The 27,959-nt window shown below is 43.7% G+C and overlaps 1 protein-coding gene across 2 annotated transcripts; it reads left to right on the top strand.

Annotated features, from left to right (window-relative positions):
- The first annotated feature begins 506 nt into the window (after window positions 1–506).
- Window positions 507–26,506, top strand: CDC23 (cell division cycle 23). Of its 2 annotated transcripts, none has more exons than XM_069955414.1 (16): window positions 507–627; window positions 1,260–1,332; window positions 7,520–7,657; window positions 8,012–8,054; window positions 10,927–11,032; window positions 11,133–11,265; window positions 12,016–12,193; window positions 12,277–12,374; window positions 12,459–12,540; window positions 13,163–13,316; window positions 17,938–18,057; window positions 21,233–21,308; window positions 22,772–22,833; window positions 24,596–24,674; window positions 24,754–24,870; window positions 26,055–26,506. In XM_069955414.1, the coding sequence occupies exons 1-16, from the start codon at window positions 518–520 to the stop codon at window positions 26,229–26,231; spliced, it is 1,746 nt and encodes a 581-aa protein (XP_069811515.1). In that variant the 5' UTR covers window positions 507–517; the 3' UTR covers window positions 26,232–26,506. The 2 variants fall into 2 exon arrangements, with proteins under 2 accessions (XP_069811515.1, XP_069811511.1); XM_069955410.1 differs by having other exon boundaries at window positions 24,751–24,870.
- The last annotated feature ends 1,453 nt before the right edge of the window (window positions 26,507–27,959 follow it).

Genomic DNA, 27,959 nt, shown 5'->3' with positions numbered 1-27,959 from the left:
ACCTTTTGAGTGTTTTCCAGCGTAAAAAAAAAAAAAAAAAAAACACAAGTCAAAAATTGTCTCTGATGCTACAGTCACACACACAAGTTTTTTTTGGGAAATGGGCTCAAAAACGGCAATGATAGTTTTCCAGAAAACTGCGATGTGTGAAACCGGCATGAGGAGAACCTTGGGCAGTCTTGTCTACCGTCACACTTCTGTTGCGAAGTTTTCAGTTTTCAGAGCGGATATAACACTACTCTCGCCCGCCCGCACAGCTCATTACAGGGACCTAAAGCCCCTCTCTGGCGCCCCCTATCTGGAGGTACTGTATATAGCTAGTGCACAACCAGCCCTGCCTACACCTCCTCCCGCTACTTGTAATTGGCGCCCACTCACTGAGCCCGGTAATTGTCAGATTCAGCCAATCAGGATCCACCTACTATTCGCACACGCTGGCGTAGTGACGTGACGTCTAAGCAGTAAGCTGACTGCCTATTGGTCCGCTCTATACAGCTGCTGTTGACGTCAGGAGAGCATGATGGCGGCGACGAGCGGTCTGTTTTCCGACCTACGGGAAATAAAGAAACAGCTGCTGAGCATAAGCTGGCTGTGCCGGGAGCGGGGTCTCATGCACAGCGTCAAATGGTGAGACCCTGCACTGCGCACTGGAATATAGAATTATAGGCATGCGCAGTGCTCCGTACGTGCAGGCATACATTGACAGCCACTATGGGGCTAGTATTTAGGGAAACTACTTAGGGTTTAGTAAAATTGTGGTTTATAAGGAAGATATTACCAGGAGATTAGTGTAACAGCTCCTGCCTGTAGCATGGTAATGCAGTGATATGGTGCAGTGTACCTAGTGCTCACTGCCATCCATCTACCCAAAGGGGAGACGTGGGCAACAGACTCAAAGATGTATTAATGGGATGCAAGAGGTGGGAGGTTGCAAGAGACGATGAGAATGCACTAGAGTTTTTGTTTCTCACATATAAGGCCTAGTTGTATAGCTCCTGATAAATCAGATTGGATAGAAAGTATTGCAGATGTATCCTTCATACCATTGTTCTCTCTGAATTCATCCTGATTTGTTAGTAATCTCTACACTGAGGCTACAGATGTCCCCTGAAAAATGAAACCAGGTTGTTATGAATAATGTCTCTACTGTACATTCTTCATCTTGAGGGTCTTTAGTGGGAGAAACACTTTAAGATTACTTACATACTTTTTGTCTTAACTTTTTTTTTCATGTCACCAGAATTGGCTTTTTTTTTCAGGGCATCAGAATTGGCTTTTTCTTTGGAATCTATACCTTTAAATGAGTTGCCATCAACTCCTGCACTAACAGAGGTAGGTTTAAAGACCTAATAATATTTTTATCTAAATTTGAGCATTTATAAATCAAGTCATCAAAACCTGCAGAGTTTGACAGGATTGCAAACCATCTGTCACTTAAAATATGTGGGAGTGGGGGATAAGGCATGTTTGTTTTCAGTTCACACTAGTGAAGGTCCGTTCCTGTGCAGATATATTTGTTTAAAATTTTTATATCCTGATATATTAGCACAAAGAAAAAGTAATAAAAGCTGTGGCTTCCCTAGCGCAGTATGTCTGGACCAGGAGTCTGATGTCTGGATTACTGGGTTTCCTCAATGTTACTGGATACTGACTCCACATTCTGGTGAGAAAAGTTCTTTATTTGCATTCAGCTACGCGTTTCAAGGAGGCCACCCTCTTCTTCATCAGCCATCTGGTTGCCTGATAAGGAGGAGGGTGGCCTCCTTGAAACGCGTAGCCAAATGCAAATAAACAACTTTTTTCACCAGAATGTGGAGTCAGTATCCGGTAACATTGAGGAAACCCAGTGATCCAGACAGACGGCGCCAGGGAAGCCACCGCTTTTATTACTTTCTTTGTTTCAATCTTGCTTACGGAACTCCTGGCTGAGTTACCAGAAGGTAGCAGGCTGCAATCTCACTGCAATTTCAAGCTCTGAATAGTGCAGTGCCTAATTCAATATGACCACATCAGGTGGGCGTGCATACTGTGTACTTCTGTTTATGGCTCCCTCAGAGTTAATTTTCCTGCACATGCAGCGCTTATTGCTTTTTTCTATTCATATTGTGATATATAGAGACCACCTACAAATTGTTGGTGTAAGGCTGGGTTCATACTGCATGGCTTTGGTATAAAAGGAATGTGACCTAAGGGGTGCCACTGTGGACCAAAAATACACCAGAATCTTGTGTACATTAAACAAATTCACAGTTGATCTAAACTTGTGTTGCCTTTACCAGGGCCGAACTGGGACTGAAAATCAGCCCTGGCATTTCAGAGCACACAGGCCCACTCGCTGTGATAAGTTATGAGACGATGTGAGTGCAGCATGGCTACATGTTGTATCATCACGGCCATGACTGGAATTACAGATAATAACACAGTAAATGGGGTCAGAGCTTCTGTCTCTGTACTGTGTAGCTGAGCTGCAGTTACAGGTCGTCACCACTACACAGTGTACAGAGGCAGACTGCTTCCGGCCCCGGTCACCGCCACTACATACTGACTAATGCCACCGCATACTGACTAGTCAGTGTGTGGTGGTATTAATGTCACCACATACTGACTAATACTAATTAGTGATGTCACGATACCAGAATTTTGAGTTCGATACCGATACTAACTTTTTTATTTCGATACTCAATACCAGTTCGATACTTAGTAAAGTATAAAAGAAAAAAAAAAATGGTAGAAATATAATACCCCTGCACTATTACAGTGATACCAATTTTTGGACTATTTTTATTTTATTGTGTTAAAAATAAAGTTAGTGATATCTGTCTAAGACAGCTCTGCTGCATCAGCTATCACTAAGACAGCTCTGCTGCATCAGCTATCACTAAGACAGCTCTGCTGCATCAGCTATCACTAAGACAGCTCTGCTGCATCAGCTATCACTAAGACAACTCTGCTACATCAGCTATCACTAAGACAGCTCTGCTACATCAGCTATCACTAAGACAGCTCTGCTACATCAGCTATCACTAAGACAGCTCTGCTACATCAGCTATCACTAAGACAGCTCTGCTACATCCGATATCACTAAGACAGCTCTGCTACATCAGCTATCACTAAGACAGCTCTGCTACATCAGCTATCACTAAGACAGCTCTGCTACATCAGCTATCACTAAGACAGCTCTGCTACATCAGCTATCACTAAGACAGCTCTGCTACATCAGCTATCACTAAGACAGCTCTGCTACATCAGCTATCACTAAGACAGCTCTGCTACATCAGCTATCACTAAGACAGCTCTGCTACATCAGCTATCACTAAGACAGCTCTGCTGCATCAGCTATCACTAAGACAGCTCTGCTGCATCCGATATCACTAAGACAGCTCTGCTACATCAGCTATCACTAAGACAGCTCTGCTACATCAGCTATCACTAAGACAGCTCTCCTGCACCAGCCACCACTAAGACAGCTCTGCTGCATCAGCTATCACTAAGACAGCTCTGCTACATCAGCTATCACTAAGACAGCTCTGCTACATCAGCTATCACTAAGACAGCTCTGCTACATCCGATATCACTAAGACAACTCTGCTACATCAGCTATCACTAAGACAGCTCTGCTACATCAGCTATCACTAAGACAGCTCTGCTACATCCGATATCACTAAGACAGCTCTGCTACATCAGCTATCACTAAGACAGCCCTGCTACATCAGCTATCACTAAGACAGCTCTGCTACATCAGCTATCACTAAGACAGCTCTGCTACATCAGCTATCACTAAGACAGCTCTGCTACATCAGCTATCACTAAGACAGCTCTGCTACATCAGCTATCACTAAGACAGCTCTGCTACATCAGCTATCACTAAGACAGCTCTGCTGCATCAGCTATCACTAAGACAGCTCTGCTGCATCCGATATCACTAAGACAGCTCTGCTACATCCGATATCACTAAGACAGCTCTGCTACATCAGCTATCACTAAGACAGCTCTGCTACATCAGCTATCACTAAGACAGCTCTGCTACATCAGCTATCACTAAGACAGCTCTGCTGCATCAGCTATCACTAAGACAGCTCTGCTGCATCCGATATCACTAAGACAGCTCTGCTGCATCAGCTATCACTAAGACAGCTCTGCTACATCAGCTATCACTAAGACAGCTCTGCAGCATCAGCTATCACTAAGACAACTCTGCTACATCAGCTATCACTAAGACAACTCTGCTACATCAGCTATCACTAAGACAGCTCTGCTACATCAGCTATCACTAAGACAGCTCTGCTGCATCAGCTATCACTAAGACAGCTCTGCTGCATCAGCTATCACTAAGACAGCTCTCCTGCACCAACCACCACTAAGACAACTCTGCTACATCAGCTATCACTAAGACAGCTCTGCTACATCAGCTATCACTAAGACAGCTCTGCTACATCAGCTATCACTAAGACAGCTCTCCTGCACCAACCACCACTAAGACAGCTCTGCTGCACCAGTTACCAAGATTGCGGAGGAAGAGAAGAGGAGGTTACACAGGATCCCACACACTACAGCCGATCTTATCTGCTCCTCTCAGCCCCGGCCACCTCCCCCACCTGCCAGCCGGCTGGATCCTCACATGTGCTGCACTTTTCCCGGATCTCACAGACCCCCGCTCTCCCTCTTCATCCTCCCCACCTCCAGCCTTCTCCGTCCTCCTCTCTCCGTGACCTCCCGCTCTCCCTCTCCAGCCGCTCTCTTCTGTGCAGCTCCGGCTCCTCTCCCGGACCTCCCGCTCTCCCTCCAGCCTTCTCCTCCGTCCTCTCTCCCGGACCTCCCGCTCTCCCTCCAGCCTTCTCCTCCGTCCTCCTCTCCTCCGTCCTCCTCTCCAGCCGCTCTCCGTGCAGCTCCGACTCCTCGGCATAAATCATCTCTCTGATAACAGAGTCTGGCGGAGCCGGACTCTGTTATCAGAGAGACACCAGCAGCGGGGGTCTGTTACACACAGTAGCCGACCCCCGCTGTATATGGAGCGGGCTCAGGAGGGCTCAGATGCCGCTGTCAGTGTGACAGCGGCATCTATATACTTAAATAGCCGGCACTAGCAATAGCTAAGTGCCGGCTATTTGAAATTGGCGCCAATGGGAGCGGAGGGAGGGAGAGCAGAGGAGGAGACTGCAGGGGGCAGGGGGAGGCACATAGAGAACACGGCCGGCGCTCAGCTAGCCGCCCACCGTGTTCTCTGCTTAACTTAAAGTTTCGATACCAGGAAATCCTGGTATCGAACGGTTTTTTTGCCCGAAATATCGATAGTAGTATCGATATTTCGGTGCATCGTGCATCCCTAATACTAATGCATACTGACTAACCCCACCGCTGCTACTGAATAAGATCCTCTGTAGACAGATTACTATCACCTCATCCAATCATATAGAGGCTGACGCAGCTCTACACAGGTTCTGTACTCCATATACATTACAGTGCAGTTATATTAGGTGACTCACAGGGGACGTCTTCTCTGATCAGAGTTCTTCCCTTTTCATTTTTTTCTCCATCTTTCCTGGGCCATTAGAACTTCTCCGAGCCACAAATCCACAGAATCTGTCAGGTCTGGTATTAGGCTCCTTACTCTGGCACCATCCTCATCTCTTTACACACTGCACACCTGTATTGTCCCCTTTACACCCTCCTTTAGTGAGTAGGCTGACTCTATGTGGTCACATTTTAGTATATGACCCTCCTCTCTGTTGCCCCTCCTTATAGATGGCCCCTCCTATGCTGTCCTCTTATAGATGGCCCCCTCTCCCCCTATATTGCCCCCTTATAGATGTTCCCCTCTCCCCAATGTTGTCCCTTTATAATTCCCCTCTCCCCCTATGTTGTCCCCCTCTCCCCTATGTTGTGCCCTTATAGGCCCCCTCTCCCCCTTTATTGCCCCCTTATAGATGTTCCCCTCTTCCCAATGTTGTCCCTTTATAATCCCCCTCTCCCCCTATGTTGTCCCCCTCTTCCCAATGTTGTCCCTTTATAATTCCCCTCTCCCCCTATGTTGTCCCCCTCTCCCCTATGTTGTGCCCTTATAGGCCCCCTCTCCCCCTATGTTGTGCCCTTATAGGCCCCCTCTCCCCCTATGTTGTCCCCTTATAGATGGCCCCCTCTCCCTCTATGTTGTCCCCCCCTTATAGATGGCCCTCCCACCCCCTTATAGATGTCCCCCTCCCCCCCTCTTATAGATGCCACCTTCTCACTTCCTTATAGATGTCCCCCTCCTCCCCCCTTCCTTATAGATGTCCTTTTTTCCCCTCCCCCTTATAGATGCCACCTTCTCCGCCCCCCCTTCCTTATAGATGGCCTCTTCTCCCCACCCCCCCTTATAGATGCCACCTTCTCCCTCCCCCCCATTCCTTATAGATGGCCTCCTCCCCCCCCCCCTCTTATAGATGCCACCTTCTCCCCCCCTTCCTTTTAGATAGCCTCTTTTCCGCATCCCCCCCCCTTCCTTATAGATTGCCCCTTCTCCCCATCCCCCCCTCCTTATAGATGCCACCTTCTCCCCCCCCCCCCCCTCCTTATATATGGCCTCTTCTCCCCATCCCCTATTGATGGCCCCTTCTCTTCCCCCCCCCCCCCCCCCCTTTCGTGGAAAGCAGGTTTAAAAAAACTCACTTAACAACGCGCTCCCCCGTCGAGGCTCTTTCCCGCAGCCCCTGTCTGATGCGTGGCTGCCGGCGGTGTCGCATCCCGTGCTCATCCTGGCAAACTGACTCCTTTTCCCTATGGTTGGGGCAGGAGGAGCACGGGATCGGCCCTCGGAGGCCACCGGCCCTTCTGGCATTTGCCAGAAGTGCCCTATGGCCAGTCCGGCCCTGGCCTTTACACAGAGAGATTTATCTGACAGATTTTTTAAGCAAAAGCCAGGAATGGATTTTAAAAGTGGAGAAATCTCAGTCTTTTCTTTATGACCTGTTCTCTGTTTATAGTCTGTTCCTGGCTTTGGCTTCAATAATCTGTCAGCTAAATCTCTGTGTAAAGGCACCCATAGAGTAGACAGTCTTCAGATACAACAGATTTTTTAAACCGCTTGTGCCACATTGATAAACCTTGTGAATTTGATGTCTTACCACTGTAAGTTTGCACAAAGAAAGTTTTAATAAAACTAAGCCAGTGTGCTGTGGCCTTTGTTTATGATCACTTTAATTGGAATATGTACATCTGGGGCTGGACTGAGTTAAGCTATGTCTCCATAAATCAGGTTCTACTATACTGTACATCTATGTTAAAAGAGGTTTTCGTATTGTAGACAAACTCTTTTATAGGAAAGTTTCAACTTCCAAGACCCTTGACAGGGAGCAGATTTTAGAATGATAGCATGCAACCTGCTTTCTCTGTTCCCTTCAGTGACTGCTAAAGGCTGCAAGAGCAGCAATATAGCAAACAAATATAAATGACCGGAGAACTCTTTTAATACTAAGGTTCCAGGACGTCATATACGAGTTTTATTATTATTATTATTGCTACACATATTTTTGTTTTAATTCAGGAGGATGCCCAAGATCTGGATGCATATACACTGGCCAAGTCTTACTTTGACTTAAAAGAATATGACAGATCTGCGTACTTCCTTCGAGGGTGTAACAGCCAGAAAGCCTACTTTTTGTATATGTACTCCAGGTATTTGGTAAGAGCTCATAAATTAATCTCTGCTTATTACTTACATATTTGGCTTTTGTATTGTTTTGTTATTTAAGAGTAATAATATGTCGACTACATTGGTTTACTATAATAGGTTGAAGTCAGATGCACATGTCTATAGTGTACTATGTGACTCATTTCTTTTTGTTACAAGTCTGTGACCTCTGCTCTTTGAGCCATCTGTTATGTTTTGATCAGTATTTTTTTTTACATTTATTGTCCCGTTGACATGTCCTATTTATATACATTGCTAGTATAATAGCGTAGTGTACAGTATATGGATTGAAAGAAATGTGCAATGTTCTTTGTATCATTTTAAGTGATTTATTTTGCCTTTTAGTCTGGAGAAAAGAGGAAAGATGATGAGACTGTAGATAGCTTGGGTAAGTACAGTAAAAGGGATTTGGCCAATCAGGGAAAAATAAGTGTCCACATTTGAATGAATCTGCCATACATTTGTATTTTTGAAATTCAGCCCAACAGATCGCATCTTTTTACAGCAGAGTGCCTTTAGCTTTGGATGTGGTAGGTTCACATCAGAGATTTCTGTAACTAAAAAAAAGTCCATATTTCAAACATCTGAATGCCGTTTATCATACAAAATGTGCTTGGAATTCTGTAAAGTGAGTAAGGGTCCTATTCCACGGGCCGAGGAGGGCCCGATCAACGATGTAAACGAGCTGCGATCTGCTAGATCGCAGCTCATTTACTGGGGCTATTCCACGGCCCGATGATCGTTGAGCGAGGGCTGCAGGGACATCCTTACCGATGTCCTTGCAGCATCATACATTACCTATCCAGGCTTCTTCTCTGCGCTGTCTTCATTCCCGGGTCCCGCGCGATCTATCTTCAGAATGACTGGCCATTATCGGCTGATCGTTCTGTCTATTCCACCGAACGATAATCGGCCAAATGGGGCCGATCCGGCCGATATCGTTACTGTGGGGGCCCTAAGGATATGTGCATACTACAGAATACGTGCGGGACTTCAAGTGGAGACCGCCACGCTACTCCACTTGAAGTTCCGCCCATCCCATAGACTCAGTGTTATTTGCCTGCGAATTTCCCGCTGTCCACCCAAAGAATTTACATGTCAAGTATCTGCGCTTATTCCGTAGTGTGTACATACCCTAAAGCAGACTCAAATTTCTGCAAGCAATATGCCACTTGTGGTGGGAAGAAACCATGAACAAGACTAGTAAGAACTTTGCTGCAGTTGTTAAAGGGAATCTGTCAGCTCCCGGGCCCTATTTGAGGTGCTGACAGTGTGCTGTAGCTGGCAGTCCCCTAGTAAGCCTTGGTGCCTTTTGGTAATGTGTCTGTTCAGCGGATTATGTACAATCCCAGGTCTCATACTGTAATAAAGTGTCAATGAGGAGTTTTTTGTGCCACATTCTGGCACACCTCACCAGTCCTCCCTCCTCTGCATGAATAATCAATGGTGCCCGACCTCATGCTCGCTCAGCTGTCAGCCAGTGTCTCTGCTGCCCAGCCTCCAGCTCGATCAGCTGTCTGTCGGTGTCTCTGCTTCCCGCCTCCAGCTCACTCAGCTGTCAGCCAGTGTCTCTGATTGCAGATGAGTCCTCTGTAGGAAGGTTATGTCTGAAAGAAACATTCAGATATAGTTAAATCTCTGAACCCAAATGTGTTGGAGCTGTGGTTTCCAAGATTCAACTAAGGATCCATTTACACAGAAAGATTATCTGCCAAAGATCTGAAGCCAAAGCCAGAAACAGACTATAAACAGAGATCAGGTCATAAAGGAATGCCTGAGATTTTTCCTCTTTTCAAATCCATTCCTAGTTTTGGCTTAAAATCTTTGGCAGATAATCTGTCAGATAATCTTTCTGTGTAAATGGACCCTATATCTGAGTGATTTTTTTCAGACATAACCTGCCTACAGAGGACTGATCTGCAATCAGAGACACTGGCAGACAGCTGAGTAAGCAGGAGACCAGGCAGCATTGATTATTAATGAAGAGGAGGAGGGAGCGGTGAGGTGGCCAGAGTGTGGCACAAACAACTCCTCTTTGACACTTCAATACAGTAGGATCGTGCATAATCCACTGCACAGACAAACTACCAAAAGGCACCATGTTCCCTAGGGGACTGCCAGCTACAGCACACTATCAGCACCTTAGGTAGTGCCCGGGAGCTGACAGATTCCCTTTAAAATAAATCTGACAGCTTCAATTCACGATCACTGGTGTCAGTTAGCAGCAGGTGTCTGACCCCTGCTGAATATAGAGTGGGTTTAACTTCTAATGGTGCGTTTACACAGGCAGATTTATCTGACCAATTTTGGAAGCCAAAGTCAGTAATGGACTTGAAAAGACAGGGAATCTCAGTCTTTCCTTTATGACCTGTACCCTGTTTATAATCTGTTCCTGGCTTTGGCTTCAAATCTTTGGCAGATAATCTATCAGATGATCTTTCTGTGTAAATGAACCCTAAGGCCCCATCATATACCCATTCCCCTGCATAGCCCTCTAATTAAAGTGGGGCAGTCAGGAAGAGGTTAAATAGCTGCAGCCAAGAAAACAAACCATGAAGTCACTCCATTAAATTAATGTTTATCTGTTAATTTCATTTTGAGATTTGTTGGCTTTTATTCCTGCGAGTCAGATTAAATGTCTCCATTTCCAGTTTATTAAGTTGACATGGCCTATAAGGGCACATTACAGAAGACTGTCTAAAGGTGACCATTAAATGGTATGTCCCATCTTGATGACCTCTTCTTAGAAAGAAAAGAAAAAATATACAGGCGTTCAGGTGATCATTACAAGTCTGGCTTCTGTAAGGGCCCTTTTACACGGAAAGATTATCTGACAGATTATCTGCCAAAGATTTGAAGCCAAAGCCAGGAATGGACTATAAACAGAGATCAGGTCATAAAGGAAAGCCTCAGATTTCTCCTCTTTTCAAATCCATTCCTGGTTTAGGCTTCAAAACTTTGGCAGATAATCTGTCAGATAATCTTTCTGTGTAAAAGGGCCCTTACACTTACTGTGCATCCAATTATCTTGCAGCATAGCACCTTACATTTGTTTTAATGAATGGATGAACACATAATACAGAGTTGCATTAAACCAACCCTAGTGAGAGCTATACTTTGACTGGGTCTCTATGATGTGGCTTATAGGGAGGGGGGCTTTGTGTATTTTGCCTTCTGACTGAGCCATGAAGATGGGGAAAGTTCTTTAAATAATTTTTATTTGCAGCTTTGTTACACAGAGTTCATTTTTGTCTGTGTAGGTCCTCTTGAGAAAGGACAGGTTAAGAATGAGGCCTTGCGTGAGCTGCGTGTTGAACTCAGTAAGAAGCATAAGGCCAGAGAGCTGGATGGATTTGGCCTTTACCTGTGAGTTGCGGAAATGTTGCCCTATGTTTGTTGCTGTTGTGTTTTTTTTTTTTTTTTTTTTTTCTCTCTAGCAACCTTGTACTTATTTTCTGGTTTACAGGTATGGTGTGGTTTTGCGAAAATTGGATCTGGTGAAGGAAGCTTTGGATGTTTTTGTGGAAGCAACACATGTCTTGCCCTTGCATTGGGGAACGTGGTTGGAACTGTGTAACTTAATTACAGACAAGGAAATGGTAAGATTGGTTTGTTAGATATTAATTAAGATTTAGCTGGTCACTGAGTTGTTCATGCCTCAAAACCATAAGACCCTACCAGCTGTGAAGGGTATATAGAGAGTTTCTAATTATCTGTATATTAAGATAGCATATGGGCTGCTCATCTTTGCATAGCAGATTGTAGGTTCCCTAGTTGCAATTGTTCTTGCTGCTCCTGGGTATTGTAATTCTTTTTTCATCTGCCATCTGGATTCATGGGGCCCAATTTTATTTGCGTATCCTGAGCAGTATCTGCTATATACATGGCAAGTAGTCCATGTCTGGATACTGACATAGACTGGATTTACATACACACACACACACTCCCCTACCTTTCAGCTTTTAAACACACTGCTTAAAAATCGCATTGTAGCTAGGAAGACAGTAACAGGCGTCTACCGTTGGGCCCACTTGTTAAAAAGTATCTTGTAGTCTAAAAATGGGGTACAATAAAGGAGACATGTAATCGATCAAACATATCCGTATTATTATTTTTTTAATTTTGTAAACAATAAGCCTAAAATTTTTAAAAAGATAAAACTTATGTCTCGAAATAAAAAAAACAACAGTCTCTATTGGTCATACAAGTGCTGCGAAATATCACTGATACCTCAACAAATGAAAATGTTATAGCTATTAAAGGGGTTGTCTGGGTAACCTAAGACAGCCAAAGCCACCTTGTCCTGCTTCAGTGGACAGGTCAGATTTCACTGCATTTTTTCTTTGCAGTTAAAGTTCTTGTCCCTGCCAGACTGCTGGATCAAGGAGTTTTTCCTGGCGCATATATACACAGAGCAGCAGTTGATCGAAGAAGCTTTACAGAAATATCAGAGTCTTATTGATGCCGGATTCTCCAAAAGTACCTACATTATTTCTCAGATTGCAGTTGCTTACCATAATATTAGAGGTAGGTTTGCAGAATTCTGATGGGTTTTTTTTCTTCTCAGTATTTGTATGTCTCATGCTCTAATGGCTATTTGCTTTTGACAGATATTGATAAAGCTCTTTCTATTTTCAATGAGTTACGAAAACAAGACCCTTACAGAATTGAAAACATGGACACTTTTTCTAACCTGCTGTATGTCAGAGTAAGGAACAACATTTTTCGTCTTTAAAATGTCTGTCCATTTATTCAGTCCTGCATTATTTGATACATCATTCTATTTCTCAAGGGTCTGAAACCAGAACTAAGTTACTTGGCACATAACCTTTGTGATATTGACAAGTATCGTGTGGAAACGTGCTGTGTGATTGGTAAGTGAGTAGTCCTTTTAGGCAGTATCAGCTGGGCCTGTGTTTACCTGAAAGTAGGGCTGGGTAGATAATCAAATTAATTAGATTATGTTTGCCATTTAATTGATCTACAGATTTTCATTGGAATCCCGAATTAGATTTTAGCTCCACAAGTAGTGGAGGGGTCAGGGACGAGGACATTGTTGCTGATCCTTAAGCCCCTATTACACGGGGCGACATAGAGAAGCAAACGAGCACTGTCAGCGATCATTTGCTCCTCATTCCCATATTACACACAGCGGCAGCGATTGGGTATGTGCAGGGGGGGGGGGGGGCTTTTGCCCGGGTGATTGGTGGATTGTCTGGGCAGCCCATAGAGGATAGCGGTGGTCTGCTGCCGTCATTCCTATTCCACGGAACGACTGAAGCATATCGCTGCTATCACAGTTGTTTGTCTTTTAACATGTTGAAAGACAAACGACAGCAACAATCAGCCGACATCGTTCATGTCGGCTGATCGTTGTCTTCTATTACATGGGACGATTGTTTCGTGTAATAGGGCCTTTAGTTTAAAGAAATCATGATTTAAACTTTAGGTCATGATCACCCAGCCCTACCTAACAGTATTGTCTGTTTCTTGCAGGGAATTATTACAGCTTGCGCTCCCAGCATGAGAAGGCAGCTCTCTATTTTCAGAGAGCCTTGAAACTTAACCCCAGATATCTTGGCGCTTGGACCCTTATGGGTCATGAGTATATGGAGATGAAGAACACCTCTGCTGCAATACAGGCATATAGGTATAAAAATAGCACATTTAATTCTTTGTGTGTGTGTGTGTTGTCTCATGACATAAACATCTAGGTATGTGATCCATTAGCACATACTGACTTCATAGTTGACATGCTCTTAGAACCAATTAACCCCTTCAAGACCAAGCCTATTTGCACCTAAAAGACCAGGCTCATTTTTCAAAATCTGACCTATCTCACTTTATGCGCTTATAGCTCAGTGATGCTTTAACGTATGCTAGCGATTCTGAGATAGTTTTTTCGTCACATATGGCACTTTATATTAGTGGCAAAATTTGGTCACTACTTTGTGTGTTTTTTGTGAAGAACATCAAAATATCATGAAAAATTGAAAAAATTAGCATTTTATGAACTTTGAAATTCTCTGCTTCTAAAAAAAGAAAGTCGTATTACATAAATTAGTTACTAAGTCACATTACCAATATGTCCTCTTTATTCTGGCTTCATTTCATAAACATATTTCACTTTTTTAGGGTGTTACGGGGCTTAGAAATTTATCAGCAAATTACCACATTTTCGTGAAAGTTTCCAAAACTGATTTTTTTAGGGACCAGTTCTTATTTTAAGTTGATTTAAGAGATTTGTATATTTGTATACTGGAAACCCCCATAAGTGACCCCATTTTGGAAACTAGACACATTAAAGAATTAATCTAGGGGTATAATGAGCATTTTAACCCTACAGGGGCTGGAGGAAAGTATTCACCATTAGGCCGTAAAAAAATGAAAAATTAAAATTTTCCAATAATATATACATTTAGATTAAAGTTTCTCATTTTCAAAAGGAACATGAGAGAAAAAGCACCCCAAAATTTGTAACACGGGTTCTCTTGAGTACTACGGTACCCCATATGTGGGCGTAAACCACTGCATGGGCACACAGCGGGGCTCAGAAGGGAAGGAGCGCCAATTAGCTTTTCCATTGCAGATTTTGCTGAAGAAGTTTCCGAGCGCCAGGTGCATTTGCAGAGCCCCTGTAGTGTCAGCAGAGAGAAAAAAAACCATAAGTCACCCCATTTTGGAAAGTACACCCCTCAAAGAATTCATCTTCGGGTAGGATGAGCAATTTGACCCCACAGGTGTTAGAGGAAAGTATTCAAAATTAGACAGTAAAAATGAAAAACTCAAATTTTTTCCAATAATATGTTCGTTTAGTTTGAAATTTTTCAATTTCACGAGGAAAAAGAGAAAAAAAGTACCCCAAAATTTGTAACGCAGGTTCTCCTGAGTAAAAAGGTACCTCATATGTGAGCATAAACCACTGTATGGGCACACAGCAGGGCTCAGAAGGAAAGGAGCGCCAATTAGCTTTTTCAATGCAGATTTTGCTGAAGAAGTTTCTGAGCGCCAGGTGTGTTTGCAGAGCCCCTGTAGTGTCAGCGGAGTAAAATCTCGCCATAAGTCACCCCATTTTGGAAAGTGCACCCCTCAAAGAATTCATTTTGGGGTGTGGTGAGCATTTTGACCCCACAGGTATTAGAGGAAAGTATTCAAAAGTAGACAGTAAAAATGAAAAACTCGAATTTTTCCAATAATATGTTCCTTTAGTTTGAAATTTCTCAATTTCACGAGGAACAGGAGAGAAAATTCACCCCAAAATCTGTAACGCAGGTTCTCCTGAGTAGAACGGTACCCCATATGTGGGCATAAACCACTGTATGGGCACACAGCGGGGCTCAGAAGGGAAGGAGCGCCAATTAGCATTTTCTCTGCAGATTTTTCTGAAGAAGTTTCTGAGCACCAGGTGCGTTTGCAGAGCCCCTGTAATGTCTACAGAATAGAATCCCCCCAAAAGTCACCCCATTTCGGAAAGTACACCCCTCAAAGAATTCATCTTGGGGTAGGATGAGCATTTTGGCCCCACAGGTATTAGAGGAAAGTATTCAAAATTGGCCAGTAAAAATGAAAAACTTGAATTTTTCCAAAAATATGTTGGTTTAGTTTGAAATTTCTAAATTTCACAAGGAACAGGAGAAAAAAATGTACCCCAAAATCTGTAACACAGGTTCTCCTGAGTACAACGGTACCCCATATGTGGGCATAAACCACTGTATGGGCACACAGCAGGGCTCAGAATGGAAGGAGCGCCAATTTGCTGGAGCAAAACCGCAGCTAGTAACAGTTATTAGAATAGCGCAGTTACTAAAATACAATAAAAAAAATTAGATTACAGGTAATGTGGGGTGGTTACGGACAGTCTGGGGTGGTTCCGGGTAATCTAGAGGTGGTTACGGGCAGTCTGAGGTGGTTACGGGCAGTCTGAGGTGGTTACGGGCAGTCTGAGGTGGTTACGGGCAGTCTGAGGTGGTTACGGGCAGTCTGAGGTGGTTACGGGCAGTCTGAGGTGGTTACGGGCAATCTGGGGTGGTTACGGGCAATCTGGGGTGGTTACGGGCAATCTGGGGTGGTTACGGGCAATCTGGGGTGGTTACGGGCAATCTGGGGTGGTTACGGGCAATCTGGGGTGGTTACGGGCAATCTGGGGTGGTTACGGGCAATCTGGGGTGGTTACGGGCAATCTGGGGTGGTTACGGGCAATCTGGGGTGGTTACGGGCAATCTGGGGTGGTTACGGGCAATCTGGGGTGGTTACGGGCAATCTGGGGTGGTTACGGGCAATCTGGGGTGGTTACGGGCAATCTGGGGTGGTTACGGGCAATCTGGGGTGGTTACGGGCAATCTGGGGTGGTTACGGGCAATCTGGGGTGGTTACGGGCAATCTGGGGTGGTTACGGATAATCTGGGGTGGATACGGTCAACATGGGGTGGTTACGGGCAACTTGGGGTGGTTACGGGCAACCTGCTGTGGTTACAGACAATCTAGGGTGGTTACAGGCAACGTGGGGTGGTTACGGACAATCTGGGGTGGTTACGGACAATCTGGGGTGGTTACAGGCAACCTGCTGTGGTTACTGATAAACTGAAGTGCTAATAGGTAATCAGAGGTGGGTACCTGTAATCTGGCGTGGTTACGGGCAATCTGGAGGGGGTCATTGGCAATTTGGGGTGGTTAGAGGCAAGGTGCGGTGGTCATAGGCGACGTGCGGTGGTCAGAGGCGACGTGCGGTGGTCAGAGGCGACGTGCGGTGGTTGCGTGCAATCTGGGGGGTTACATGTAATCTGGCATGATTACGGGCAACCTGGGGTGGTTACGGGCAACCTGGGGGGGTTACAGACAATCTAGAATTGTTACTGATAGAGTGAAGTGCTTATAGCTAATCTGGGGTGGTTACATGTAATTTGGGGTGGTTACAGGCAATCTGGGGTGATTACGGACAATCTGGAGGGGGTCACGGGCAACGTGCGGTGGTTACGGGCAACGTGCGGTGGTTACGGGCAACGTGCGGTGGTTACGGGTAATCTGGGGGGTTACGTGCAATCTGACGTGATTACGGGCAACGTGCGGTGGTTACGGGCAACGTGCGGTGGTTACGGGTAATCTGGGGGGGGGGGTTAGGGGTAATTTGGGAGTAAACTGCAATTATTACTATAATAAAAAGTGTGTGTTTTATTTTTTTGTATGTTTGTCACTTTTTGTACTTTATACATTCATGTTCACTGTATTACTATGATTACTGTGATATTTTCTATCACAGTAATCATAGTTCAGTGACAGAGACCAAATTGGTCTCTGTCACTTTAAATTTTCAGAGCTTGGCTGGTTGTGGAGCGCATGCGCACTTCATAACCAGCCAGGACACGGAAGAGGAAGGAGCTCCAGGAGCAGGTGAGTATATGGGGAAGGGGGGGGGGTGACGGGGGAACGGGGGTGACAGGGGGGGGGGGGGGGGGGGCGACTTGGGGGGGGGGGGGGGGGGGACATCACTTTTTATCCCCTGTCACCAATCATTCATGGTGGCAGGGGATAAAAAGTGACGGCGGCACATGGCACAAGCGATCAGCGGTATATAGTATATACCGCTGATCGCTTGTACCGGGACCCCACAGGGGGGGTCCCGATGACTGCCCCATGCTCTCCGCTACCTCTGGTGGCGGAGAGCATGGGGCTTTCATTCATTTTTCTTTTTTGATCACTGTGAACAGACATTAGTCTGTTCACAGTGATCGCGGCGGCCATCTTGGATCCGATGGCCGCCGGGGGAGGGGGGGTTAGTGACTGGGGCACTAGGGGGCTGATCTGGGGTCTGATTTTTACTTATTTCATCTCCCCCACCGTGGATTCACGGTGGGGGGAGATGAAATACAGCGGCGGCACCGGCCCATTAGTGACCGCCGTTTCGGCGGTCACTAAGGGGGTTAATGGGGGTCAGCCGCGGAATCGCAGCTGATCCTCATTATCTCCGGTGCTGTACACAGATGAGAGCGGGATCGCTGTCCCTGCAGCGATCCCGTTCTCATCACAAAGCCCCTGTCAGTCAGGAACGTATATGTACATTCCTACTGCACGGGGCATGTGCAATAGGAACGTATATATACAGATGGCTGACGTGAAGGGGTTAATTAAGGTTCAGAAATGGCACATTTACTAATGCCTTACAGGGCTACAATTCTAGCAAAGGGTTATCTAGCGTCAGTAGCTTGTGTGGGTGTCCTGTATGTGCTGCTGTTTTTGTTCAAGATGCATAAAGTATATATATATATTTTTTACAGACATGCAATTGAGGTCAATAAGAGAGATTATCGAGCATGGTATGGATTGGGACAGACATACGAGATCCTAAAGATGCCCTTCTACTGCTTATATTATTATAGACGGGCCCATCAGCTACGGTAATGCCTGTTTAGTCTGTGTGTTGAATTTCTGCGTATATGAGGCTAAAACATAAGGTTGTTTTGCGCTTTTATGTTTAATATTTATGTACACCATATGTGCATTTAAATTTCAAGAATTTTCTTCAAGTAAAAATTTTAACCATTTCACTACTGGGACAGTTTTCTCAATTTTGACAAACACTATTAAAATCTGCTGTGCTAACTAAAGTTGAAACTGCATATATTTTCTGAAAGTTTACACCTGACACATTACTTTGATTGGGGCTTGTATCAAATGCTAAGCAGGTATTTTTAGTAATGAAGGAGTAGATGCGGCCCTTCCAGTCACTGGCTGCGCCCTCCTCTCTTCCAAACTGGTTTGATTGACATCCCTGAGTGTAGGAAATATTGTCCAAAATATGGCACTTGGAAACAGCCAGTTTGGGAGAGAGGGGAACTGGAAATCTAATCTTAAGTTAAAATGTTTTCTTTATTGAAAACCTAATTCACTGTAGGGGGGAAACAGGATAAGCAAATATGGCAAGTGAGATAACAGTACCAGATGGCCAGGTAAACAGACAATTGAAGATCATTAAGATACGCCATTGGAATTAGTTTTAAAGTTCAAGTGCAAAATGTACTTCACAAAAATATTATATGGTATCTAATTACTACCCCCAAGGCTGACTCGAAGTACAAAAAGCAAATAATCTAAACCATGTGGAGAATTGCATAAATGACAGCTTCAATAGTGGTAAACAGAAGAGGTTGGTGGGATTTGTCTGGCGCAACCACCCCTATTGGAACACCGGCCACGTTCCCCTGTAACTTCTCTGAATGAGGAGAACTCCTGGCACTGGTGTGAAGTCAAATTCAGGCTTTTATTTGATGCAACGCGTTTCGAGGGTGCAATCCCCTCTTCATCAGGCATAATACAGGTAACAAACAACAATCTTTTATAGTAAAACAGTAATGGATGACCCGGAAGTGCTTTCTGCTCTCTAGTGACCTCTGACATCATCATCCCACATTACACTGATACTAACAAACATTTGGCTAAAAACACATATCTTTCAACCGGAGATTGAATAAAATAAAATAAAAATACACATCCTCATAAAAAGCGTTCTTTACATTTAGTGGAAATGCTTCTCTGCTGTTTTCCAGACTTATAAGATCACTATCTCTATCCCATATGGCTTTATAGTGCTGAACATAGATCATTACCAATATCAGCTGCAGGAGGCAGAATGTCTAAATGGTCTAGTGGTAAGTGTCTGGCCTATGACCAATGAGCCTAGCTGAAGTCATGGGTTCAAGCCCCTTGGGAGGTTAATAAATAGAATAAGAGTATAATAAATTTCATTTTACATATATCTATATTGATACTACATAGTACAAGGTAAATCCACCCTACAATGAGTGATTATGAATTTATATTGTGTGATTGATTATAACCTTAAAACATACATCAGATCTCTGCTACTTGGAAATCATTATAATATAGAATATAATATAAAAAGATATATAAAAAAATTGTATAAAAACGGCATTTGCTAAATACCTCTATAATATGTACTATTTGTGATCGTCGAACACTACCCATAGGTATAAGTATATGTGAATCTTCACTTGATAGACCTCAGAGTCTGTGGCTCACCTTCCAGCACAATATAAACATAGCACCCTTGATTGCACCCTCGAAACGCGTTGCATCAAATAAAAGCCTGAATTTGACTTCACACCAGTGCCAGGAGTTCTCCTCATTCAGAGAAGTTACAGGGGAACGTGGCCGGTGTTCCAATAGGGGTGGTTGCGCCAGACAAATCCCACCAACCTCTTCTGTTTACCACTATTGTGACTGACACCGAGGATCCACTTTGGAGAATCGGAAGGTGGAAGGCAGCATCCCCCGTTGATCCAGAGCGCTTATTAGAGTCGTGCCTAATTGTGTACGACCCACTCAGGTGAGCGTGCATTTGCACACATATGCATGTTTCTCCAAAGTGTGTTTTGACCTGCACATGCAGCGCCGTTTGTGTGTTTTTTTCTTTGCATGTACATAAATGACAGCTTGCCATACAGGTGATACCTGATGAGCCTGGAACCCATAATGCATTTTCTGGGTTGCTTTTTTTCCAAGGAATGCAACACTTTATGACATGCATGAGGTAATGAACACAGTCTAACAGGCTAAATCAAGCTGACAGGTTTCCTATAAATGTTCCAATGTAGTTCCGCCACAGGGGAAATTAAAAATTTCACTGTGTTCACTAAAGGAAGAGGGCTGTCCACTTATTGCATGGGCGTATTGGTCCTTGACGCCCTCCCGCCGCTGCACTGTTAATTAACGTCGCTGCAGCCTATGCCCGATGCTGCAGCAACGTTAATTGACGCTCTAGGATGACACAGCCGCAGGAGCTGCACCTGTGTCATCCCCGGCGGGTCCCAGCTATCCATGATAGCCGGGGACCGCCGCAACTCTCAGCACAGGAGCCGCGTTCCGGTGCTGAGAGTTAACCCTGAGAGTCAGCAAGACCGCAGCATCTATAGGGCTCCAGAGAGAGAATTTTCCCTCTACAGAGGCAAAATTCTCTCTCCAGTGTCCATCTGGGCTCATGCGAACTGATCGCAGAGCCCCAATGGTAGCCATGGAATCCGGAAGCCTCAGGCTTCTTGTTTCCTGGCTACGGAAGTCGGCGGGGGTTGGGAGGGAAGGCGGGGCATGCGCCGTGAGCTCTGCCCCTTCCCCTCTCTCCCCTGCCGCTGATACAAGATTGTAACATCGGCGGGGGACAGAGGAGAGGGGGCATACCTACGGACATCAGCTTATGGGATCATTATGATCCCAAGTGAAGCCTTGATGCAGTAGTAAGTGCAGGGAAAAAACACTTTCTAAGCATTTCCCAAATAAGTGTATATTGGTGATTTGTATAACTTTTGTGGGGCAATACAATATTTTAATAAAAATATTTGCTGGACTCTCTAATACTATATAAGAAAATGGATTTCTAAACCAGACGTTAAATTTCATACAGGTTAGAGGTTTGCTCTTTTAAGAAACCACAATGTTTGTTTTTCTTGGCTTGCTTGATTTGTTGGAACCCTGAATTTATTACCGAGAAAGCTAGAACAGTGTCTCGGTAGTAGCAATGTTGCTGATAAAATGCTTGTTATCCTGTTTTTTTTCCAGACCAAATGACTCCCGGATGCTTGTTGCCTTAGGTGAATGTTATGAAAAGCTCAACCAACTCGTGGAGGCCAAAAAAGTATGTTTGTTGGGTAACTTTAAGCATATCTGTATTTCAAATGACTTTTTAGGATAAACTGGCCTGTGTATGTACATGAGGAGTAGCACTATTTGTAGCCATTACATGACTTGTTTTGGATAGTTTTAACAGTTTACTCCTCTACAGGCTCTACCTCTGATTCTCTGTTTTCTCTGAGCTCATCTCTCGCTCCACCCCCACCCCTTCCCTCTATATAGATTATATTGGCAGCATGTAAAATGACCCCTGGGCGTTTAAGTGGAGAAAGAGACAATTTTCAACAATTTTTCGGCAAACTTTATTTGCTCTATCTGTTCTATTGATTTATGCAAAATTTAAATTCCATTTAAAGGGTTATGTTGTATTTTTAAGGCTCAAAACTCAAAAATATAAAATGAAAAAAAAATTAGCTCATACTTGCCAATCCCCCGCTGTGGCCATTCTTCCAGTCTCTACTTCTTCATCCCTCTCACTGTGGCCAGTAAATTGGCTGAGCCAAGAAGGACCAGCAGGGGGATTGGTAAGCTATGACTTCTTTATTTTATTTTAAAAATAGCAAAACACTGAAATTCTAAACCACATTGTAGTTGTTTAGAATTTATACAGATGTCCACTGTTGAAGTATTAAGAAAATGGAAAAACTGAAATACTTATCTAAGATGAGTAAATAGTCTATTCCTAAAGGGAACCTGTCACTCGGGACGCGGGCACAGAGCCCGCCCGACAGCCCCCCCGGATACTTACCCTTTCCTGCAAGTCCCGCTCCTGAAGCCGGTCCCAGGACAGAGATATCTGCGCCCCAAGCTAAGCGTGCGCTTGATGCTAATCGGCAGAGATGAGTCTGACGCCCATAGAGCATGAATGGAGCCGTCATTCTCTATGGCCATCGGGGCTGCACCGGGGGGGTCAGGCGGGCTCTGCGCCCGCTTTCCGGGTGACAGGTTTCCTTTAATGTAGTGCATATGGTATTAGAACAAGTGGATTACATAGGCTCTGTATACATTACTAATGGGTAACCTTGTACAGTACTGGGTTTGTATTTTATTGTTTGCCATATATTAACCCCTGAAATGTTCCTAGCTACCAGTGTAAATTATGCTTTATAATCTACAGCTGAAAGAGTATCAGTGATTGTGATATTATATTAATATTGTAAGGTGTCTACTGTGGGCTCCATCAAGCACACTTCACATTTTTGTATTACAACTGGTAGATAGGACAAGTGGAATAGTTGCCCACTGCAGCCATTCACATTCCATGTCTTAGTTTACAGATGCTGTTTGAAGATTAGCAGCAACTAATTTGGATGCCATGGGCAGCTAGTCCACTGTTTATTCGCCCAACAGTTCACATTGTGGAATAGTTTACATTGTAATGGTAAAACATTGTTGGGTTACTAGGAAATGTGAGAAGTTCCTGTTATACCACAACAGAGTAAATATGGCTTTGTTGTTCCATGACAGTGCTACTGGAGAGCTTATGCTGTTGGTGATGTGGAGAAAATGGCTTTAGTGAAACTAGCAAAGTAAGTTTTTCATCTAAGATTTAGTTATTATTTATCGTTGACATTTTATGGGTGACATCATAATTTTCTATAGTTAGATCTACGACTTTTAAAATTGAAAAATTGGCAATATTTATAGTATAAATTAAATTAGCTGTAAGTGGCAGCGATCTGTGTCCTTTCATGGCCCCATGTCAGACCATGTAAAAGGACCCTCAGGCTGTGTATCCACATATGCGATCTCTAGTGATTTTGCATGTCTTAAAGGGGAAGTGCGGCACTAAACATTTATTGACAAAATAACACACATTAAAAAGTTATACAACTTTGTAATGTGTATTATGTAAGTGAATGGCCCCTTACATAACTGTGCTCAGCCAATCCCGGCTGAGCAGCTGATCACGCGGCAGAGGGGGGACGGCACGAGGGACGGCTGGAGCGGTTCGGCCGGCCTCCCGAAGATGTCATCATTGTCCCAAGATGGTGGCCGGGGGTCGACAGTAATGCGGTGAGTATAATGTACCACACTTCCGGGGTAGGGGGGAACATGGGGTAGAGGGCCATTCACTTACATAACACACATTTCAAAGTTGTATAACTTTGTAATGTTTGTTATTTTGTGAATAAATGTTTAGTGCCGCACTACCCCTTTAATACCAGACAATGTTATAATGTAAAAAGGTCTTTAGAGTGCTTCTCGATATGAGTGCCAAGCAAATAACTGGGCAATGTTGCAGATTATCCAAACAGAACTTGGGCTATAAGGGGAGAAATGGGGGTGTGATTTCCACTGCATTCAGAATATGTTTCAAACACACATGGAAACACAGGTGATTTTCATAAACGCCAGTTTATAAGATTGGATATTAAGTAGCGCCCCAAAGACCCATGTTGTACATTGTCTGGTATTAAGATTACACTACTGAGAATGCAAATCACCAAAAATGCTCTAGACAGATGTTGATCTAAAAAGAACAACTGAAAGATTCTAGCTCTTAAAAGGTACCTCCCATTATAACGTTCAAAATCTAAATCAACATGGGATGTGAAATAAAGCATGTTTGCATGTTACATTATTATTTTTATTATTATTTTATTTATTTTATTTTGTTTCTTTGTTATTGTGCTGTAAAACAAAGCTATACTTTCCTATATCCAGATCTAGTCTCCTGAAGGTAGCTCTTTGGTCTTATGCTAGTTAAAAAAAAAAGAAACCAAACACAAGAAATCCCGGCCAGTACGGATGTGTCACAGCTCAATGCGTCCTCAAATGCCTTCTCTGTGAGCACTCAGATGACCTGGACTTTCTGTGTTTAGTTTCTTTTTTTCAACTAGCACAAGACTTAAAAGCTGCCTCCAGGAGACTGGACCTGGCTACAAGTAAGTATAGCTTTTTTTTAAAGCCTTAGAACAACAGAAAAATAATGTAAATTGCTAATATTTTGCATGTCCTGTTATTTTAGATTTTGAAAGTTATAACAACAGTGACACTTTAAACCATCAGAAATGTGTAATACAGTCTGTGGCCCAGGGGCAGTACAAGACAAAGTATTGCAGTGTATTTACACCTTTAATATAAATTATAAAATCTTCAAATGTTGCTTCATGGCTAACCCAAATCACTTGGTTGTTATAACTATGGTACTTAAAGTCACCTTATATACCTAGATATGTATACTACTGATATTTTTCTTTGTTTTAAAACATTCAGTGCTAAGATGCCTATAAATGTTTCCACTATCAGCTGCCTCCAGCTTATGTCTGAAATTATTTTCCCTTTAAGACTCCATGAACAGCTGAATGAATCTGAACAGGCTGCGCAGTGCTACATTAAATATATACAGGATATATACTCTTGTGGAGTAAGTGTTGAGTTAATGTCTGTCTTAAGTCAATATGTTTAGACCACCTCACAGCAGTTTACATTTTTTTTCCCAGGAGATAGTGGAACATCAAGAACTGAGCACTGCGTTTAGGTACCTTGCTCAATATTACTTCAAGTGTAAACTGTGGGATGAGGCTTCAGCATGTGCTCAGAAATGCTTTAACTTTAATGATGTAAGTATTGTATTTAAAACTAGAACAGTTTTATCAGTTTCCTTCCTGTTTCTCTATGATAGTTGTCATTGAAAGTTCTGAAATTCTGTTAAATAAAATTAAGCAGCTGTAGATTTATATATTAGCACAAAGAAAAAGTGGAAAAAGCAGTGATCCAGACATTAGAATCCTGGTCTAGACGGACTGCGCCAGGAAAGCCACCGGTTTTTCCTACTTTTTCTTTGTGCAAATTTTGCTGACGAAACTCCTGGTTGAGTTACAGGAAGGTGTCTGGCTGCAGTCCCACTGCAATTGCAAGCTCTGAATATTGTCTTGCCTAATTTAGTACGATTTTATCAGGTGAGCATGCATACGGTGTATTCGTGTTTGTGGCTCCCTCAGAGTTAATCTTCTATGTATTCTAATTTTATTTATTTATAGTGTGTATTTTCGTATGTGCTCACACGGGTAATATAAACCATGTGCATAAACCACATGCACAGCTTGTAAGGGTCCTTTTACATCGCCCAATATGCAGCCACCTGTGGCCACAAACAAGTGTCGATTGGCGAGTACCTTTACAAGGCACAATCAATTGCACTGTGATTACTGTATCGTTCATGTGGCCATTTAAATACATTATTGGATGCACATTTCCTGTTAACACGAAAAAAAATTGAATCAGCTGCAAAGCAGACATTTGATCGCTTGTGGGCTGATCTCTGCCACTTTCACATTGGTAATTATTGGGTAATGGAAACGTTCTTTAGCGATAATTGGCCTGTGTAAAAATGTGCAAAATATATTTAAGGGGATGTAATGGAAAGAAAACAATTCTTAACCTATCCACAGGTTGATCAGTGGGGTCCAACACTATGATCCTTCGATGATTGACTGTTTGGCACCCACACTACAGTGAGAAGGAAGTTGGAAGCAGTTGGCTCTGTTCCCTGTGTATTGACCGCTCTGGTAAACTGCAGCTCAGCTCCTATTTACTTGAGTTGGATCTGTGGGTGCCACCACTACATAGGAAATAGAGCCATCTGCTTCCGGCATCATTCTCACTGTAGTGCAGATACTCAGCAGCTGATCGACTAGGGAGATGGGTGTCGGCTATTTATTGTTTTTTTGTTTTTTATTAAAATCTAGTCATATATATATATGCTCTACTGCTGTGTTTCTCACTAGTAGTTTTACTGTTTCAGACAAGAGAAGAAGGCAAAGCACTTTTGCGACAAATTCTGCAACTACGTAACCAGAATGAAAGCCCCTCTGCTGACCTGCCGACCAATGCTCCATTTTTATTCCCACAATCTGTTTCTGCCAGCAACACCCCTACGAGAAGAGTATCTCCTTTAAACCTTTCCTCAGTGACGCCATAGTAGCATCCTCAAAAGGATTTTTGGTGCTACACCTGCAGTAAAAAAAAAAAAAACTGTGCAATAACTGCGAAGGGATGTTGCTTCCATTGAAGCACACACAGTTTCCATTCAGAGCTTGTCTGTTGTAAAAAGAAATCATGCTGCCAAACTGATGCTGGACTAGATAGGTTTGTGCTGGCACAGACAGAGCTGAGGGAGACCTGTGAGAGGCAGATTTCTTACCTTTAAGATTGGCTGCACTACTCACAAATTTATTGTCAATAAACTTTTTATACTGTGACCTAAAATGCCTCTTATTTAGATATGCCGCACTGTAAAGCAAAGAAGTTAACATTTATTATGTTAATGTGTTTTCCCTGAGTCCTGTTGGCAGCACAACAGATGGGGTGTCTCCACCCCTGTGTACCTATGGACAAGGGAATATTTTAATTAGGTAAAATTAACAACTCCACCCCCTTCGGTATAATAGGCCCCCTGTAGCCTCCTCCCCCTGAGTAAATTTTAAAGTACATAATAGGGTGGGACTCTTGTGCTGCCAATAGGACTCAGGGAAAACACATTAACATAATAAATGTTAACTTCCCTATCGTCCATATTGGCAGCACAACAGATGGGGATTTAGCAAGAAAAAACACCCCTATAGGGAGGGCTCAACTGCTGTAACAGAATTTAGTATGGCTCTAGCAAACATCGTTTGCCTAGAGAGTAAAGAGTCAACTCTGTAATGTCTAACGAAGGTGAGTGGATTGGACCAAGTAGCCGAGTTACATATCTGGTCCAAAGGAATAGAGCATCTTTCCGCCCAAGTAGTGGAAACAGCCCTGGTCGAGTGCGCTCTGGTGAAGTCCGGAGCTTGTTTGCCTGCCGTAGTATAGCATAGGGTGATGCAGTCACAAATCCAGCGTGAGATAGACTGTTTTGAGGCCTTTTTTTCCCTTATTCCTTCCATGGAAAAGGACCAGTAAGTTCTCTTCTGTTCTGAAAGAAGAAGTTCTGTTTAAGTAAATTCTTAATGCTCGAACAACATCCAGAGTAGAGTAGTCTTCTCCTTCTTCTAGACTTTCTGGAGCAAACACCGGAAGTAGGATAGAATGGTTGATGTTTGAAAAAGAAGAGACCTTAGGTTGAAAACCTGGTAAGTATCTCAGGATCACCTTGTCTTCCAGGAAGATTGTATATGGCTCACCGGCTGCTAAGGCCTGCAGCTCTCCCACTCTCTTGGCTGTAGTTACAGCTAAAAGGAATGCTACTTTGAAAGTAAAATACTTAATTTCCACTGAATCCAATGGCTCAAAGGGCTGTTTACACAGTTGTTTCAGGACCAGAGTTAGGTCCCAAGGTGGTACTGGTCTAATAACTGTAGGTCTTAACCGATCTATTGCCCTAGTGAAATCCTTCACCTCTTTCACCTGTAGCAGTCTTTGGTTTAGGAGGGAGGACAAGGCCGCGATCTGCACCCTGATTGAACTGGGTTTCAGCCCTTTATCGAAACCCTCCTGCAAGAAGTCCAGCACTTGTGGTATTGATGGACTTTGTGGATTCACGTTGTGTGAAGCCGCCCATGTTTGGAAGATCTTACCAATCCTGTTGTATGAACGATTGGTCGCCACACTCCTAGAGTGAGAAAGCGTTTCCAATACCTTCTGAGAGAGACCTCCGGCTCTCAATATGAGCCCATCAATCGCCACGCTGTCATATTGAACGCCTTGAGGCTCCAACACTAGGCGT

Source organism: Dendropsophus ebraccatus, chromosome 1 (assembly GCF_027789765.1).
Source record: "Dendropsophus ebraccatus isolate aDenEbr1 chromosome 1, aDenEbr1.pat, whole genome shotgun sequence".
NCBI lineage: Eukaryota > Metazoa > Chordata > Amphibia > Anura > Hylidae > Dendropsophus > Dendropsophus ebraccatus.
The sequence above is the reverse complement of the archived record's forward strand: the minus strand, read 5'-3'. Positions and strand labels throughout refer to the sequence as shown.